At 49.8% G+C, this 16395-nt stretch overlaps 8 protein-coding genes and 1 non-coding gene across 9 annotated transcripts; 5 read left to right on the top strand and 4 right to left on the bottom strand.

Annotated features, from left to right (window-relative positions):
- Positions 1 to 1469: 1469 nt before the first annotated feature.
- On the top strand, positions 1470 to 2120 carry Asppvi_005187 (uncharacterized protein; the record flags this gene model as incomplete). The annotated part of the gene is made up of 1 exon (XM_043301112.1): positions 1470 to 2120. One exon carries the CDS (start codon positions 1470 to 1472, stop codon positions 2118 to 2120), a length of 651 nt encoding a protein of 216 aa, XP_043157047.1.
- Positions 2121 to 3444: 1324 nt separating this feature from the next.
- Positions 3445 to 5356, bottom strand: Asppvi_005186 (bifunctional C97 family peptidase/thioredoxin family protein; the record flags this gene model as incomplete). Its single annotated transcript, XM_043301111.1, has 3 exons — positions 3445 to 4881; positions 4977 to 5198; positions 5321 to 5356. 3 exons carry the CDS (start codon positions 5354 to 5356, stop codon positions 3445 to 3447), a joined length of 1695 nt encoding a protein of 564 aa, XP_043157046.1.
- Positions 5357 to 5850: 494 nt separating this feature from the next.
- On the top strand, positions 5851 to 6553 carry Asppvi_005185 (EF-hand superfamily Ca2+-modulated protein; the record flags this gene model as incomplete). The annotated part of the gene is made up of 3 exons (XM_043301110.1): positions 5851 to 5853; positions 5923 to 6125; positions 6187 to 6553. The coding sequence occupies 3 exons, from the start codon at positions 5851 to 5853 to the stop codon at positions 6551 to 6553; spliced, it is 573 nt and encodes a 190-aa protein (XP_043157045.1).
- Positions 6554 to 6829: 276 nt separating this feature from the next.
- Positions 6830 to 6901, top strand: Asppvi_005184. Its single transcript has one exon. It is a non-coding gene; the product is annotated as a tRNA-Glu (tRNA).
- Positions 6902 to 7132: 231 nt separating this feature from the next.
- Positions 7133 to 9172, bottom strand: Asppvi_005183 (ubiquitin-specific protease UBP1; the record flags this gene model as incomplete). The annotated part of the gene is made up of 1 exon (XM_043301109.1): positions 7133 to 9172. The coding sequence occupies one exon, from the start codon at positions 9170 to 9172 to the stop codon at positions 7133 to 7135; it is 2040 nt and encodes a 679-aa protein (XP_043157044.1).
- Positions 9173 to 9448: 276 nt separating this feature from the next.
- On the top strand, positions 9449 to 10088 carry Asppvi_005182 (Alb1 domain-containing protein; the record flags this gene model as incomplete). Its single annotated transcript, XM_043301108.1, has 3 exons — positions 9449 to 9464; positions 9532 to 9821; positions 9879 to 10088. 3 exons carry the CDS (start codon positions 9449 to 9451, stop codon positions 10086 to 10088), a joined length of 516 nt encoding a protein of 171 aa, XP_043157043.1.
- A 39-nt stretch (positions 10089 to 10127) lies between these two features.
- vp16 (tethering complex subunit VPS16) lies at positions 10128 to 12958 on the bottom strand (the record flags this gene model as incomplete). Its single annotated transcript, XM_043301107.1, has 7 exons — positions 10128 to 10376; positions 10441 to 11708; positions 11764 to 11858; positions 11909 to 12402; positions 12456 to 12584; positions 12656 to 12762; positions 12814 to 12958. The coding sequence occupies 7 exons, from the start codon at positions 12956 to 12958 to the stop codon at positions 10128 to 10130; spliced, it is 2487 nt and encodes an 828-aa protein (XP_043157042.1).
- Positions 12959 to 13232: 274 nt separating this feature from the next.
- Positions 13233 to 14664, top strand: Asppvi_005180 (uncharacterized protein; the record flags this gene model as incomplete). Its single annotated transcript, XM_043301106.1, has 6 exons — positions 13233 to 13379; positions 13438 to 13599; positions 13651 to 13971; positions 14026 to 14184; positions 14239 to 14393; positions 14448 to 14664. 6 exons carry the CDS (start codon positions 13233 to 13235, stop codon positions 14662 to 14664), a joined length of 1161 nt encoding a protein of 386 aa, XP_043157041.1.
- A 24-nt stretch (positions 14665 to 14688) lies between these two features.
- On the bottom strand, positions 14689 to 16392 carry Asppvi_005179 (FAD-binding dehydrogenase; the record flags this gene model as incomplete). Its single annotated transcript, XM_043301105.1, has 1 exon — positions 14689 to 16392. The coding sequence occupies one exon, from the start codon at positions 16390 to 16392 to the stop codon at positions 14689 to 14691; it is 1704 nt and encodes a 567-aa protein (XP_043157040.1).
- Between the last annotated feature and the right edge of the window lie 3 nt (positions 16393 to 16395).

The following is a 16395-nucleotide window of genomic DNA, read 5'->3' as shown; positions in this document are numbered from 1 at the left end:
AGGCGCGTTGGTTGTCAGAAGAAGTGGATTGACTGTCGCAAGGGTAGAAGGTGGCTTTCTTTTACTTTTCTTTCTCTCCAAGGTTTACGGAGCACATGTGGTGACTGGCGAGCAATGATGTGTTCGAATCGACGGCCAGAGAAAGTGGCGACCATGTTGAGCACCACCAGGTATCAGCCTTCACTGCAGGATTTGAACAAATCCCAGATAAATTTGTCGGATGAAACGACAGTCAGAATGGGGGCCTGTCTTACTCTTGTCTTGAAAAAGTGATGCTACTCTGTGGAAGTTCAGGCTGCTGTTACATATGAGGCTCGTATATATGATAGTTGTCAGACGCCGAACTAGAGTTGGTCAGATTGCACGGGGTTCTATTTCGGCACTGATGATAATAATATCCGTAATGGGAAATAATACTTTACCGCTGATTTTGGGGGATTATTCCTCCGGGAATTTCCTTAAAAAAATAATTAATTATTTTGGACAATTTTATTTTATTTATTTTCTTGCTGTCCGTTCCTTCCCATTATTTATGATTTATCCCTTCTTCCCCACGCCCGCCCCCAATCCGATCTTCCCCGGCCCGCGGTCCGGCGAAAAAGAAAAATAAATAAATAAAAAGAATTAAAAAATAATAAATAAATGAAATATTCGGTTGAAAGAAATTAAATAAATGCAACGAACAAAGGCCAGAAGAAATAGAAAAAGATAGATCCACGCCCACTGCACCAGGATCTCTGCTGTCAGATTGTTCTACTTTCTGTCAAACAGCTTCACATCCAAAGATCGAAGTACCTAATATGGGTTCGCATTGTCCTTCCACATCCATATCGAACTGGACTGGTCAATTTCGACGACCCGTATACTACTGCTACACTTAAGGCCTTCGACTCATACCGTCTCCTTCTCACATCCAACCATCTATTGCATACATACGGAGCGCCCCTTCCGCCTGATCGCTGTGGTCGCAGACTGTTGTCACTCACCCCCCTTTCAGCACTTGATCGCTGGATCTTCGGGCGGCAGTTTTAAATCAGGAATAAGAAAATATACACCCGATTTTCTGCACCTGTGTGGTATTTTTGATTGCAGAGTGGTGGAGCCCAAGCATTTTTTGTTTTTTTATTTATTATTATTTTCCAACCCCCGCGACGCCTTATCTATTGGGATATGCAAGGGAGTCCAGACTTCCCCGATCATCGATCTGGCCATCCATCTATATACATATACCCAGAGACCCATTCACTGCTGTCACCTTCTCATCAGCAGTAACAACAACACCATTCACTCTTGTCAAAAGAGTATTTATCCTCTTGATTTCACCATCTACTCTCCACTCTCCACACTCTTACACACGTCTACATACTTCTACCTCTTCGACTGCTTCCACCGCGACACCTTCTCCTTGGTATCTCACCTGTTCCAGTTCTACCAAGATCCAGAGAAGACACTCAACATACACCGGAACAATGTATCCCTGCCTCGCTTTCAGTCACAACCAGTCCAGTATCAGGTCCACTCCGAGCGAAGCCAGCCCGACTCTCATCAACCATGTTTCCGCTATCACTGACAGCTTTACCGGCGATGGCTACTTCAGCTCCTTCGACTCGGAGGTTCCCAGAGCCCCTCCCCCATCTCTGGACAACGATACTCTACTCGATATTCACCCCCGCAAGACCTCCTTCTCTGATGTCCTTGGAATGAGCAGCGCCTGCGCTTTCCCCTCTTGGCCCAAGCGCCCCAGTCTGCTGAGCTCAGACTCGGAGGGATCCACTGCCACTGCTTACCTCTCAGACGAGGACCTACTGTTCTCCAGTGGCCCTACTTCCTGCTCGGAGTCAGCTATTGAAGAGGAATCAGCTGCCCAGGAACCGGCCATGGGCGCTCATTCCTTGACCACCGAACAACAGATCCAGATGTTGCGCGCTGCTGCCGAAGAAGAAGCTCACCGCGCCCGTTTCCTGGCTCAAGTTCAAGCACATGCGCGCGCCCAGCAAGCTCTTCGTGTAGCTCAGATGGCTGCGGCAGAAAAGGAGCACACAAAGGGCAAGAAGCGCAGAACTTTCTCGGACAAGAAGAGACGCGCGACATTCGTCAGGACCATTTCCAGTCGTTCTTAGAGCATTGGGGAGTTGTCATCGCATCTTTCTTACTTTTGTTACACCATAATCGTCATGATACTGTGATACCCCCACTGCTCGCATATCTTTTCTTTTACAGCTTGTTTCATCGGTCTCCGGAGTTCTGGCATGTCAGCTGCATCGCCACTGCATAGCGCTTTCGATTCTTCTTGATTTTCTCATTTGAAGCTCCTTCAACAGCTATCGGGGGCTCCTATTCCTCGAATCACCGCAGCAAACGATAGCATCTGCCTGCTGTCAGATGCTGATGACAAGGCACCTGCTCTGGACCTTTCTGGAAAGGATGAGCAAAGCGCGAGTCTCTGGCGATGACGCGAGAGTATATGCACGTGCATCACTCAGGGTCTCATGCGGCGACTTGGTTGGTTGGTGAGGCTCGCGCCGACGCAGGCGTACGGAATTCCATGTCCGACTGGGTGCGCCGTGATTTGCTGCCCAAGACCAGGCGGCCTGATTACATAATTTCCCCCTCGCTGACGGCGCATTGCAACCAAAAATCAAAAATAAACCAACTGGTCATGCCCCTCCTCCTCCTAGCCAGTCTCCGTCTTGTTTTCCTTCTCTCGCCTGCTTATCGTCGTGGCGTTCTCTCCTCTGCAACATTGACAGGGGGTTCTTGCGCCACGGATCAGCCTATCAATCTTCACGATCTCACCGCCATTGTGCGAGGCGCTTTCGATCAAGTCATTGTACCTAATATCAATGACTCACCCGAGGTGATGCTGTCACTGTCGCTGTCCAGCCCTGATGGCCATCTCGAAATCTTTTCGACTGGGGCTTATCTGCCTCCTTTTTACATCATATTTTTTTCTCCTTGTCTGACTATTCTTATGCGTTGTCGCGATGGCGTTGGTGGGCATAGCCGGCGCTCTGTCCTCTCGATATTTCGGGCTTATTCTTCTTTTCTTCATCATCAGCGAGCATGGGACCGTCTGTCCCACCTTGTATTTAGCGTTTGATATCCTGTGTTTAGATACCCAGTCTTGTACTTTGGTMACATCCTGTTCTGGCGCCTCATACCCCGAGACTGTTACATCACAGCTCTTGCGTTGCTTTTGTGTTCTGGTCGGATTTGAAGCACATCTGCTAGCATAGCATGCACCGTATAAGGTAGCATAGCATTGCAAATACTATTAATTCGGACGCATATGTTTAATCTTTTCCATGCAAGTAGTTAGAGTAATGTAGTCTAGATGAATAAAATCCAGTGTAACATTCACCTGAACAAGTACCCTTCGTAACGAGTGCTCTAATCATTATTGTATTACTTTATTCAATCAGAAAAATCTATGGAGTAGATACTCTACAGCCCCTTCCCAAGCAACTCCCCACCAACCTCCCTGATCAACCCCTCCTTCGCAAAAACTGGCATCTCCCCCTTGGCCCTCACCGTCTCCACAATCCCCATCGCCCGACAAAGATCAACAACCGCCCCATCCGCCGGCGCCTCGTAGACAAGTAGCCCCAGCGCAAACAAGAGCCCATGCAGCGCCTCCGCGCTCTCCGCTTCCTGGGCGATCGCTTCCACCAGCGACGCGGTGAGCTCCACCTGTTCCTCCTCGGTGAATTTATCAGGGAGGCCGGCGAAGCGCGCGTTGTGGTTCGCGGCGGAGAGGTTGTAGGCTAGGGAGGCGGCGACGGTGCGGAGGTTTGGGTGCGGGTCTAGGAGGGAGGAGGTTGTGAGGGTTAGGACTGTGGTGTGGAGGTTGTTGTTGGCGGTGCTTGTGGTGAGATGGTCGAGGTAGAGCGGGGAGCTGAAGAGGTTGCAGATGAGCTGGAGCATGACGATGCGGAGGTTGTAGGGGCAGGAGGAGAGGTTTGTGGATGGAGAGAGGAGGGTGAGGAGGGTGGTGTGGTTGGGTTCTTCGGCGAAGAAGCTTGATACCCTTGTGTCGAGGAAGAGGAGGCGGGCGAGGTCGACGAGCGCGAAGTGGTTCTCTGGAGGGAGGGCGTGGAAGGTGGATTGGAGGTAGGAGGCGAAGGTTGGCAGGGCGTCGGGAACGGCGACGTCTGCTGCTGGGCTGGTGGGTGTGGTTGCTGATGAGCGGGCGGTGATGAAGGCGATCATGGACTTGAGACGCGGGTCTTCGTGGTGCGGCTGAAGTTTCTGGACCAGCTTGTCTAGCGGAGGGACCTTCTTGTACATGACAAAGTTGGATAGATGGCGCTGAAAGCTGGGGAGATGGAGTTGGCGATGGCGATGGGTGGGATGGGCCATCTCGATGAGTAGACGCACGTTGCCGCGCAGCTTGGCCGGGTCGGCACCGCTCCATTCCTCGAGTTTGTTGCCCTTGAGGAATGTCATGAACGTCGGCGTCGCTCGTACCCCGTACTTCAAGCTGACGTCGTAGGCGGCGCTGATGTCGACCTTGATGAGGACGGCCTTGTCGCCTGCCTCCTCCGCCAGTTCATCGTAGGTAGGATAGACAACCTTGCACGGTGGACATGTCGCTGAGGTGAAGAAGATGACAGCACACGAGTTGACCGCTGATTTGAGCTGTTCCTCGAGCTGGCTGACGTTGCTGACCTGTCGTACAGTGCCAGGGCGCGCTGGCGCTACAGCTGTGACTGGTGCCCTGGGAAGCGGCGGAGGAGCTGGCGCTGCAGCCTGCGTCACACCGCGCAAGGCCTGCTCAATCTGCGGCTTCATCATCTGCCCAAAGGGGGTGCTCAAAAATGTCTGAGGCAAGTTTTGAATGTGTTCTGGGATGCCCTTCCCGACCAGGAACATTGCAAGATCCTGTGTGAAATTGTTGCAATTGTGCAGAAAGAGGTCATACGACTGTCGGTGATGCTTTAGCTTATGTCTAATCCGAGGATGCAAGAGTGCCATACCTCTGGCGTATAAATCGACGCAAGCGACTGGACGTACTCTTCGACCACGTCGATGGGGAGCTCTGTTTTCCCGAGAAGCAATTTCTCCATTGGCTGTCCGTGATGCGTGCTACCAGGGACAGATGTTTGAATTCCCTGGCCAAAGTAGTACTCCACACCATCGAGTACAATAGAGGTGTGGTATATGGCATCAATATAAGTTCCGGTCAATGCCAACGAATACTACAATATGTTAGGACAACCCCTACTGGGTCTGGGAATGTGCGGTAAAGCATACCATCCTTGCGAGACCCTACAGATCACATTAGTATATACAAAAAAAAGTACTGTAAAGATAATAATACCTTGGAAAGGTCATAGACATAGAGCTCTACATCCATCTTGACGTGGATGAGGCAGGAGCGAGTCCAGTCGAATCAGATGAAGCCTTTATCTGACAACACAGGCCTGTATTCTAAGAAAAGATCAATAAAAAGAAAATACCTTAGGTTTGGCTAAGAGATTTGATGTGATTGACCTGCTGCATCTGTGATAAAGTTGTAGGAATACAGGCATCAATTGGATCACGTCAGCCGATCTCCGTCACGAGGATTCCGTCATGTTCGATCAGATACTATCATATTGGCATGTGTCCAGATTGCCAATCTTATCATGCAAAGAACCTATGTTTATCCAACCCAAAACCGCAATTGCTGGAAAGAATCCCATGAATCCCTGAAGAGAGCCCCTGGTAGAAACTCTGTACTAGATCTTATCGCGAAGCTATCGCCCATGGACCACTCGGAGAGCATTCCTTCTCCGCACCCGCATCTCTTCCTTTGACGATAACATCTCCAAGTCAACTGCGCCATACCCTGCATTTCAACTCTGCGCCATGGTAAGTGCATACCTTTCGATTTGTTTTTTTTTTTTCATCACCAGCGCCACTAATCCATCTTCCCTTCAGCCCCCCAAGAAGCGCAGCGCCCCCGCCACCTCATCAGCCCCAAAGAAAGCACGCCAATCTAAACTCGCCAAAGAAAACGACATCAGCGCCGAAGAAGAAAGCGAGATCAAAGAAGTCTTTCACCTCTTCTCAACTACAGCCGAAGAATTCCCCAATGAAAAAGAAGGCGTTATTCCCCGCGAGGACGTGCGCAAAGCGCTCGTGTAGGTCCTCCCCATTCGTCTACGAACCCAGCGTGAATGCAGTATTGACGCAGCACAAAAGAGCGCTAGGTCTCCCTCCCTCCGACTCGGGCGAGCTCCACTCGATCCTCTCCGCCGTTGATCCAACGAATACTGGCTTCGTTCCGTATGCGCCGTTTGTATCCGTCGCAGCGGCGAAATTGAGGTCGCGGTCTGATGAGGCGATGTCCGCTGAGGTGGATGCGGCTTTTCAGCTTTTCACGAAAGGAACAGATGGGCCGATTACGTTGGGACATCTGAGGCGCATTGCGCGGGAGTTGAAAGAGGATAGCCTTGGTGATGAGTTGCTCAAGGATATGATCCTTGAAGCGAATGGCGGCGCCGGAGTGAATGCTGGGGTTACGCTGGAACAATTTCACGACGTTATGACTCGGGCTGGGGTCTTTTGATTACACTTTTATTCCATTAGCTTTCTTCGGGTGGGTTCAAGGCGTTCGAGGTGGTGTTACTGTTTTAGCGGGTGCCTAGGTCCGGGTTCTCATATATCTTGTCGTCATCTAGTTGCTCATACTGGGCTAGGTTCCATGCTGGTGTCCTCTAGGTTCCATCAGACTACATATCAGACTGTACCAAGTCGAAGATGTCAAGGGTACAACTACAATTCCGAGTCAATAAAGTTGAGAAACAAGGTCATAGAGCATAATTTCTTGATTTACAACATCACATCCGATGTGGTGTAATGGCTAACATCGCTGTCTCTCACACAGCAGCTCGGGGTTCGATTCCCCGCATCGGAATAACTTTTTGCACATCGTAAATTATCCATTCTGAGAAGAACATGAAACCAATTTCTTTCAGTGACATATATATGTATTGCTTGCTCTTATTTTGATKGGCTTTTTGAATATACTAGAACAAGTTTCGCTTTGAAAATAAAGCTAGGAGCAAAAGCGACCATCCATGAACGCCTAAAACATGCACAGTTGGGGTATCATATAAACAGTATACACAATTCGGAAGGTGGTGATTTAGGCTGCCTCAAGAGAAGATTTGCCCAATGCAATCGCATGATCATCAGCCAAAAGCTGAAGTTTATCAAGGGGCACATCCAATCTGTCTGCGGCGGATACGCTTGTCGCAGGGGACGTATCAGGAGAACCGTCGGTGATCGTAGACGTCGTAGACATATCGTTTGGTGTTGCAAAATTGCAGACGGACTCGAGCTTCTCGCCCTCCACTGCGTATGCTCCCTCCGTCTGAGTATATCCTGAGCCTTGCCGATCAACGGCTTCGTAAAACAGCATGAAAGCACCACCCTGAGACATCACGCTTGCCTCACTGACCATTTGTACATCGTCGTCGCTCAATCGGAACCACCGTTCAGCTTTGTCCTTCTCGCCATCCGCCTCCAGCACGGCGTCCGGAACGTGGGCCGGGAAGAGATCTGACGGGTATTTCCTGTAGCAGATATAATGTCCATTTTCGTGGCGGCCGTAGTGTGTCACCACCGCCCGCAACTCGAAAAAGCGGCCGGACACATCGGAAGCCGACCCAGCTTCAGGGAGCATAGACTCCTTAGGGTCCGTACCCCATCTTTCCGTGTCTATCTCACCCCAACTGGAGGATTTTGTCCCCAGACACCACTCATTCAAGTCAAGTACATTGGGGAATCTGACAGCAGCATAATTCTTCCTCAGCATCCCTGTATTCTCATCAAACATGCTTCGGTTGATATGTATCACAAGGCATTTCGGTGTCCTCGCGATTACCGCCTGTCTTGATTTGGTCGACGTGACGCGGTTCTTGGACGGAATATGACACTTCTTCGACAAGGTCTTTTCCGCAAAATCATCCTCTTCTAGCGCTTCCTCAACAGCCCGCAATCGCTCTTCAGCTGAGGTCCTGAGTGCGCCTGACACTTTTGAGGAGCCAGGCGTATCTGGCAGCTTCATGTCTTCTTCGATCTGTTTAAGAAGATTTTCCAGCTGGTCCTTGGCGCGTAAAAGGGTGCACTTTGCACATTCCACACCTTCAATGGGCTCGAGGTGCATGTACTGATCAAGGCATTGCCTTACGTCGTATTCGTGTTGCCCTCCAAGTGGCACCGTAAGGCAGTTGAACGGAATGAGGGAAAGACCTTCGGTCCAGCCGCATTTCATGCAACCTACTCTTTGCGCAAGAAGGCCCTCCAGAGGGTTGCGAGTCGGGTGCCGTTCAGTTGCACGAGGGGATGAAACGTCTGCGCCATCCCCATCCGTATGTGAAGATTCCGCTCCGATGATGTTCTCGACTGGCCCTGCCATTTTCAACCCCAAATTCCTCGTCCGGCGTTTCGTAGCCTGCTGCACCTCGTGATCGACCTGACCCACAACTTTGGAAAAATATTCCTGCGCATCCTGCTGTTGCCAACTGCTCATCGATTTGAGCTCCGCCGGAATCCACAGCCGCTGATCATGATTATCAGCATTGTTTAACCGCTCGATGACGCCTTTAAGAGCCTGATGAGTCGAAAAGGATCCTTTACCCCCTAATGTCCGGATATTGCGCTCCAAAAACTCCGCAAGCGAGCGCAGAGATGCTAGACCCTGAATGATGCTATTTTGGTAGCATGAATTGTCCCAGTTTCCGAGCCCCGGGGGCAGATTGTCCTTAGCGCCAAGTAATGCGGTACCGAATCCTGAAAAGGTCGTAGAACAAGGAAGGAAGGAGGAGAGGGAGGAGTTATCGAGTCCAAGGATACGTTGCATTGCTTCGCTCTTCGCTTGAAAGTTCATGGAAAGAAGGTCCTTGTCAGTTGAATCTAGTTTCGATGTCTTCGAATCCAGGGCAACAACTATTCGAGACGGTGTCAAATAGACTATGAGGTTCCACAGAGCTCGTGGTATCGAAATCGGCGCAACTCCGAAGTAATTTAAGACAAAATAAGCCAAAAGGCCTGCCGCAACTCCGTAGGTCAGAGTGTTATTATTACTCTGCAACCGCTGCAAAAACGTCTCATGCTGGCTATTTTGAGGTTTATGTAAAGGACTCTGAGTGAGGATGTCGAATCCCCCTCTTCGAGCATTCATGGCTAACCAGAAGAAAAGAAGTACGACAGCATAGAGGCTTTCGGAGCATCAAGTGAGAAGGGAAGGTGAAGGTGCGTTGCATCTGCATGGGACAAGGATTGTCTTACGCCAGCTCGCGTCAGCCTCTGTAAAAGAAGCCGCGGGCTGCGGTTGCGGTCTCTGCCGGTCACCGGAACTTTTCTTCTATCGATAAGCGGCTTATCCACCCACATCAACAACTTTATCCTGACTATTTTTTCATTTCTCATTTCAAGTATCATAAACAATAAACATAAAATGGCCAAAGCGAAGCGTAAGTTCTCTACGACGAAACTACGAGAGAATGCACGCTTTGATGCTAACATCACTGTGAATTATAGCCAAGTCGATACATTCTCGCGCTGCTCGGCGGGCGGCTTCCCCAAGTCTCGACGTCGACAAGTCGTTGACTTCACTGCCACGAGCCGAAAACACTGTCATACAGCGAGAATCTGTTCTGAATGAACGCGCCAATGCTGGGGTTTCAAAAAAATCAAAGGCCAAAGCCAAAACAAGAGCACAGCGCCTGAGACAACAGAAGGGCATGGAAAGAGCTGAAATTGTCTACTCTCAGCTGGAGAAGAAGGTAGCTAAGAGTGTCTCGCGGGCTAAAAATGTCAAAGCACGCAGGGTATGAAGGTTCCTCGTCTATTTTGTAAGAATGCTAACGCTGACATGTGTCGTTCAGTCTGATTGGGAAGCTTTAAATCGCAATGTATCTGGGTCCATGTTCGAAGCTCTTCAAGAGCGGGATGACGATAGCCATCTCGATGATGCCATGGTTGATGTTTCTGGTGCGCCGGAAACCAAAAAGCGGACATCAAAGCCGGCGAAGGTCACGCAGAATCCTGTGGCAGATGATCATGCCGACATCGACGTTGACGATGACATTACTTGAGAGATTCGATGGAATAAGACAATGAATATCTCTAGTCAGCTATCTCCTAGGTCTGAGCTGATTGATCATTCGCTCAATTTCAGCAACGGCTGGTCCCGAAGCTTTCGCCCGAAGGAGTTCAAGAGCATTGACGTCTTTTGCTCTGTGGGCTTCCTCTCCGGCTTTTACGATCATTCCACATTTCACCCACATTTCAATCCTCTCGTCGACGGGCAGATTGGTGCATTTCGGAATAAAAAGAGAAGCAAGCTTGGTGTTGCCAGCACCTAGAACTTCATTATAGAAAGGCTATCACGCTGTATGTGAGTATGTGTTTAATGAAATATCAGGACGTGGGTAGTGTTTTACTTACCTCCCACCCAATCGGGGATCTCTTCTTGGCCATCTCTTCCAATTCACCCCAGTCTCTCTTAGCGACCAGGGCTCTTAATCGCAACCACCAATAAGTCTTGTCCGACATCCTGAACTCGCTCTGAATCTTATGCGCTCGTTTTCCGTAGCCCGATTTGATCAGTCTGTAGATAGTATCATTTAAGCTGAGGCCGACAAACTCTGAGCGATCTGCGATGTCTTTGTCCAAAGCCTCTTGGACCTTGAGTAGTTGTGACGCTTCAGAGAGCAGTTTCTGTTGTAGAACCGCCGTTGCATCCTTAGAATCCGATAATAGCTTAGATGCGAGAAGGAGCTTCTCAGTTGTATGCGGTAAGTCTGTCGCATCCAGTGCCTCCGATAGGAGGACATTTGAACCATCAATAGGTCGGTCATCCTGGTAGAATAGATCTTTCAGCAACTCTGTATCTTCCCCTCGAGCATTCGCTTCGACCAATGCCGAGGCGATGGGTCGGCTGTTGATCATCCTAAAGAAGCTGGCGAGAGGGAGTTTGCTCTTCAAGTGCAAAAGTACATAGATGATAAGATCATCATCTCCACTCTCGATCGCCTTGTCCAGGGCGACTTCATCTTCTTCCATTCTCAGCAGCAGCGGAACTTGCTTACCACCCCGGGGTTCGTGGTTCAGAAGCTGCGTGGCCAGGTGAGCGCGTCCTTCGTCGTATGCAGCTTGAGCAATCTGCTCGAAGGATATTCCGGGCTTGCCTTCCAATTTCTGCACAATGAGTTTGCACACGGCTTCGTCGTCAACTGTAGATACCTTGACCTTCTGGCTGGCCCAGTGAACATAGATCCTGTCTGCTGGAATCTGGAGATATTCGGATATTCGGATAGAAAGCAGATATTCATGTCGGTTAACCAGGCGTTCGATGAGTTTCTCGGGTGTGAGTCGCAGATATTGCTCATAAGAAATGGGCAGCCCTATTTGGTAGTCCCTCACTGCTTTCAGCACTCGAAGTTTCTCCGTCATTTCGACGAACTCATCGCTGTTGTACAGATCCAAGACAGACTTCCCATAGGAAGCAGCTTTCAGCAGCCTCTTCTGCCAATAGACATCAAATTCATGACCCGCAGCCTTGACACACGCATCTACCGCTTCTGGTAAACTGGAGCGAATGCGTTGTATGTTTTCGTCAGCCTTGGGCGACTTTTTCTCCAAGAGGTCTACCGAATCCAGAAGGACCGAAGCTGGGCTTGTGGAACCAAGCCTGAAGATGGCTTCAGTGACATCTGTACAGAGCCTAGTTGTTAGCCGTCGCTATGCCGCAAATCGTGCTCCTCTTACCTGTAACTTTGTGTAAGAACTCGCAGTTATCATTCGTGATCAATCGGACTCCGTCACATTCGGGTATCACATGCACAGTGCCGTCGTAGTAATACCTTCACATGGTAAGTTTGCGCAGACAGTGAAATCAAAGAAGACGACTTACTTAGCAGCAGCGCCATTGGKGCCGATGAGATGTATCTCATCCTCCCATGCAATGACAACAGCGTCATCACCACACCAGTCGACGGTACGAGGAGTCACTCGAGATTGCGGGTCATATTCGGTGTGTTTGCTCTGAAAATCACTGCTCACTACCCAGACCTGACCCTCGGCGGTGTAAAGGGCCACGAATCGACCAGTAGGTGATACACTTGCATGCTTGAAAGGTCCATTCTGAAGCACTTTGTCTTCTGCTTCTGTGGAATCAATCAAAAATATAGTCTTGTCGACTGCCAGTAGCACCTCCACTGAACGAGAAAGGGTATATGGTGGCGGAATCAAAGACCAAGAAGAAACTTCGCCCTCTGGGCACGGTGCTAGCAGCTTGGGTCGCGGCTCATCATAGTTTGAGACAGCAATCAGTTGGTTATTTGAGAGCAGAGCGACAAAGCCGTTGTTCCAGAACTTGCATGCTCTTACGCCATATTCTTCAGCTCCCTGCCAGATAAGGTTAGCATTCATGGCTCTGCTATATAATTATACTGACTCACGTTTCCTAGAGAAAAGGATGTAAAGTCACCATACAAGCCGAAATATCTGCGGACTGTTCCATCTTCTGTGATTACTAGCAACTCTTCTTTTTCGGACCAGCCGAGCCCTCGAATCGTCCCATGTTCCCACTACAAGATTAGCATGAGTACACCAACATCGCAGCCTTTAGCTTTGCTTGGTTATATGGCAAGAAGCTTACATTGATGCGATTTATGTGCTTTCCAGAGCACGAATAGATGTCAATGCTTGATCTAGCTGTATGAGCATCGCGAAACATGTACGGCTTGCTTTCGTCGCGATGAAGGGCTATGCATCTCATCAGTCATTGAGACAGATTAAACCACGCTTGTAACGTACCAATAGCTCCTCCATATGGCGCGCCGGCGACAATGTAGTTGTCCAAGTCCACATCCTCGTCAAAGATAGCGTCATACACGGAGACTTTCCTGTAAAAACTGTCCCCAAGTCGCTCCCAATTCGCAAGAGGATTTGACGGCGCCATTAATTGTGCTTAATTATATTCATTTATGAAAGATACACAGTGCAGAGCCACGTATCAGTCCAATGCAGTAATGGGCTTGGACTGATTGACCGCGGTCGGTTGCCTTCCTATCCCAAAGGTCGACATGGGGTCCTACTCCGGCGCTAATCCCGATAGGGTCAGCCATACCTTAGGCATCATTACGTGCCATTACACCTTGTTATCTTTCATCAAGCCGTAACCCATTATTCTGCTTCGAATAGCGTCAACACCATGGCTCCAGAAGTCAATCATCATGGATGATAAAGAAGACATAAGCAGCCTTGTTTCTGATCTTTCAGATCTTGAAGTTGCGCTTCTACTATCTCTTGCTGTTCATGAACATTGTCTCATTGAGACAACAAGCGACTGCATCCATGACGTTGCAAAAGAGCTGGCCCTGGTAATTTTGTACACTGATAGTTCGCTCCTTGCTCAGCAAGCCGCTAATACTTTCATAGATATGCTCGAGTGTCTTCAGCCGCACGTGTAAAATTCTGGAATGCTCGTCGGCTACCTCCTTGGAGGATTTCTACTCCGAAATTCTAGTCCCTGAAATTCTAGTGTCGGATGTATCCAAGGCAATTGCGCCGTACTCACGCCCGCGTAAGGGGGCTGAATCTGTATGATGATAGCCACAACTTTGACTACACGACTACGACTAATCCTTCTAGTTGTCAATCCATCACAATACCATAGAGCCAAGAGATCGTACGAGGTCGCCTGGTTTCCGCAATGTCTCTGGGGACAAGAAAGTCGTCGATGTCGTTATCGCCAAGAACTTCAATTATGTTGACGGGGATATACAACTTCATGCCTTGGAGGTAGGATTTCTTGACCATCACGACGATGCTTTGCTCAATCATCGACAGTTGATGCGCTCCAAACGGTTGAACACAAATCATGGCTTGATTGAAGCTCCGCCTGACTTCCTCTTCGTACCTCTTGTAATCCGCAGCTCGGACCAGCTTCACCCTCGCTTGAATCATCACCTGGTGCGTGTCTTCATTTGCGCAATAGATGTCCGCTATCTACTGACGTGCAGCTAGAATGACCACCTCATTCTCTCTCACTTTCATGACCCTACGGATGGCTATGTTCACCTAGAAGAAAATACCGACTGGCTCTCAGATGGACAGTTGTCAGCCTCGTCTGTGGTCCGTAAATCGGATGCTCAGTTAAAGAAGAGTCTAGCAGTTGACCAAAAGGTGTGCTTTCCTTTAACCTCCGGATTGACCACCTGCTAATGAATTGGTTCAAAGTTACTTGACCAAATACAACACCTAAGCGCCTCGGTCTCAGTGGGTGCAGACATAACACGGTATCAGCAGGATATTGTTGTATTCTTGCGATTAAGTCGCGCTGTTGCTGGGGGCATCACAGCACGATCAAACATGCAGTTTACAAAACTCTCGAAGTACGTCCAGCTGATTTGTTTACCTTGGAGAGTATACTGAATCAATCATGACAGACTACTCGCAACATTACACGGGATTGACTATTTGACACCCTCGATTGTGGCTTTGGCGGCAAGAAAAGCCTTCCGCCATCGGATTGTCTTAGCAGAACCTGAAGATGATAGAAGTTTGCAATACGGGAGCGACATACAGGCCGTGACTAAAATCCTTGCTCAAGCCAGTCCGGATTCCATACTGGAAGGTGTCCTTGCACTGGAGCCTCCATTATGAATCGACAGACAACTGAAATACAGCTCACGAGGACTGTGTCGTAGGGGCCTTCGCCAGGTTTTCGGCCATGGCAATGCCTGCAGCTCGTCCTGAGAAAATGCAGCCCCCCAGAAATGTGCCCTCCAGGGAATTGTAGCCATGCACGCCTCCTCCTCCGAAGCCTGCAACTTCGCCAGCGGCGTATAGGTTCGTGAAGCGAGTCCCGTCCGGACGGAGAACATTGGCGCTCAAGTCTGTCTCTATTCCACCGAGAGTCTTTCTGGTGAGGAGGTTCATTCTGACGGCAATCAAGGGTCCGTAGCTCTGGTCTAGGAGCTTGTGAGGTTTGACCACTCTGCTGAATTTATCAGGCCAGAAGTTGCGCGCATTCTGGATTAGCATCAACTGCGCGTCTTTGCTGTAACTGTTATCTATCTGTGCGTCACGGAGCTCAATTTCTCGTTTAACTTGGTCCGTATCCAGAGGAGGACCTCCATGTTTTTGTCCGAGGTTGTCCATTCTCTCAAGTAGCTCATCCAGAGACGTCTCCACGATGAAATCTTCTCCATTCTTCATGAAGGCCTGTACAGGGCCAGTGCCGTTGGAGCCAAATATCCGCTGGAGTAGAAGAAGAATACTTTTGCCGGTAATATCCGGGTTCTGTTCTGACCCAGAGAGGGCGAATTCACGAGCGATGATAGTTTTGTTCAAGACAAACCAGGTATAATCATACCCCGTCGAGCATATATGCCGTAGAGTAGCAAGTGTATCGCAGCCGGGATACAAAAACGGAGGCAGCCGCTTTCCTGTAGCATCAAGCCACAGAGACGATGGTCCAGGAATGACTCGAATCCCATGCTTCGGCCAGATCGGGTTCCAGTTGGTTAATCCCTCAGTGTAATGCCACATCCGGTCACTGTTGACCACACTGGCTCCAGCTTTCTGGGAGATATCGATCATGCGCCCATCAACATGCGCAGGAACCCCCAGGACGAAAGACTGCGGCACCTTAGGACCCAAGCGATCCACCGGCCAGTATTTCTTTACCAAATCCAGGTTCCCGCCAATGCCACCTGAGGAGACAAGCACCGCAGCTCCCCGAAGCTCAAAGGTATCAATGCTCTTCCGCGAAGAAGCAACGCCTCGCTCGACGTCTGTCGGTTCCAGCACCTGCCCACGAACACCCACCGCAGCTCCTGTCTCAGCATCAACGACAATTTCATCAACCTGATGCCGGAAACGAAACTCAACCAGGCCTTTCTTCGCTGCTTCTTTCACCGGACCAGCAAATGCCTCGACGATCGCCGGCCCTGTTCCCCATGTGAGATGAAATCGCGGGACGGAGTTGCCATGGCCGCCAGCCTGCCCACTGCCCCGTTCAGCCCAGCCCACACTGACGAACCTCACGCCCAAAGCATTGAGGTATGACTCCATATGATCTGTCGCAAAGTTAACGAATGCTTCTGCCCACTTTCTCGGCCAATGATCCGTTTCGCGGTCGAATGCTGCGCTGTTGAACCAATCCTCCATGGCTAGCTCTCGACTGTCGCGGATGCCGTATCGGCGCTGGTTACTTGAGTTTACGCAGAAGATTCCTCCAAGGGACCAGAATGCTTGTCCGCCTAGATTGGCTTCGTTTTCCTGGTCCACAATGATGGACCGGATATTGCGGTTTGAGAGCTCGTAGGCCGCTACCAGGCCTGCTAGTCCGGCGCCTACTATGACAACGGGTTGGTTATTCATTGTCATTTT

The sequence above is a fragment of the Aspergillus pseudoviridinutans genome (assembly GCF_018340605.1).
Source record: "Aspergillus pseudoviridinutans IFM 55266 DNA, scaffold_3, whole genome shotgun sequence".
NCBI classification, from domain to species: domain Eukaryota; kingdom Fungi; phylum Ascomycota; class Eurotiomycetes; order Eurotiales; family Aspergillaceae; genus Aspergillus; species Aspergillus pseudoviridinutans.
The sequence above is the reverse complement of the archived record's forward strand: the minus strand, read 5'-3'. Positions and strand labels throughout refer to the sequence as shown.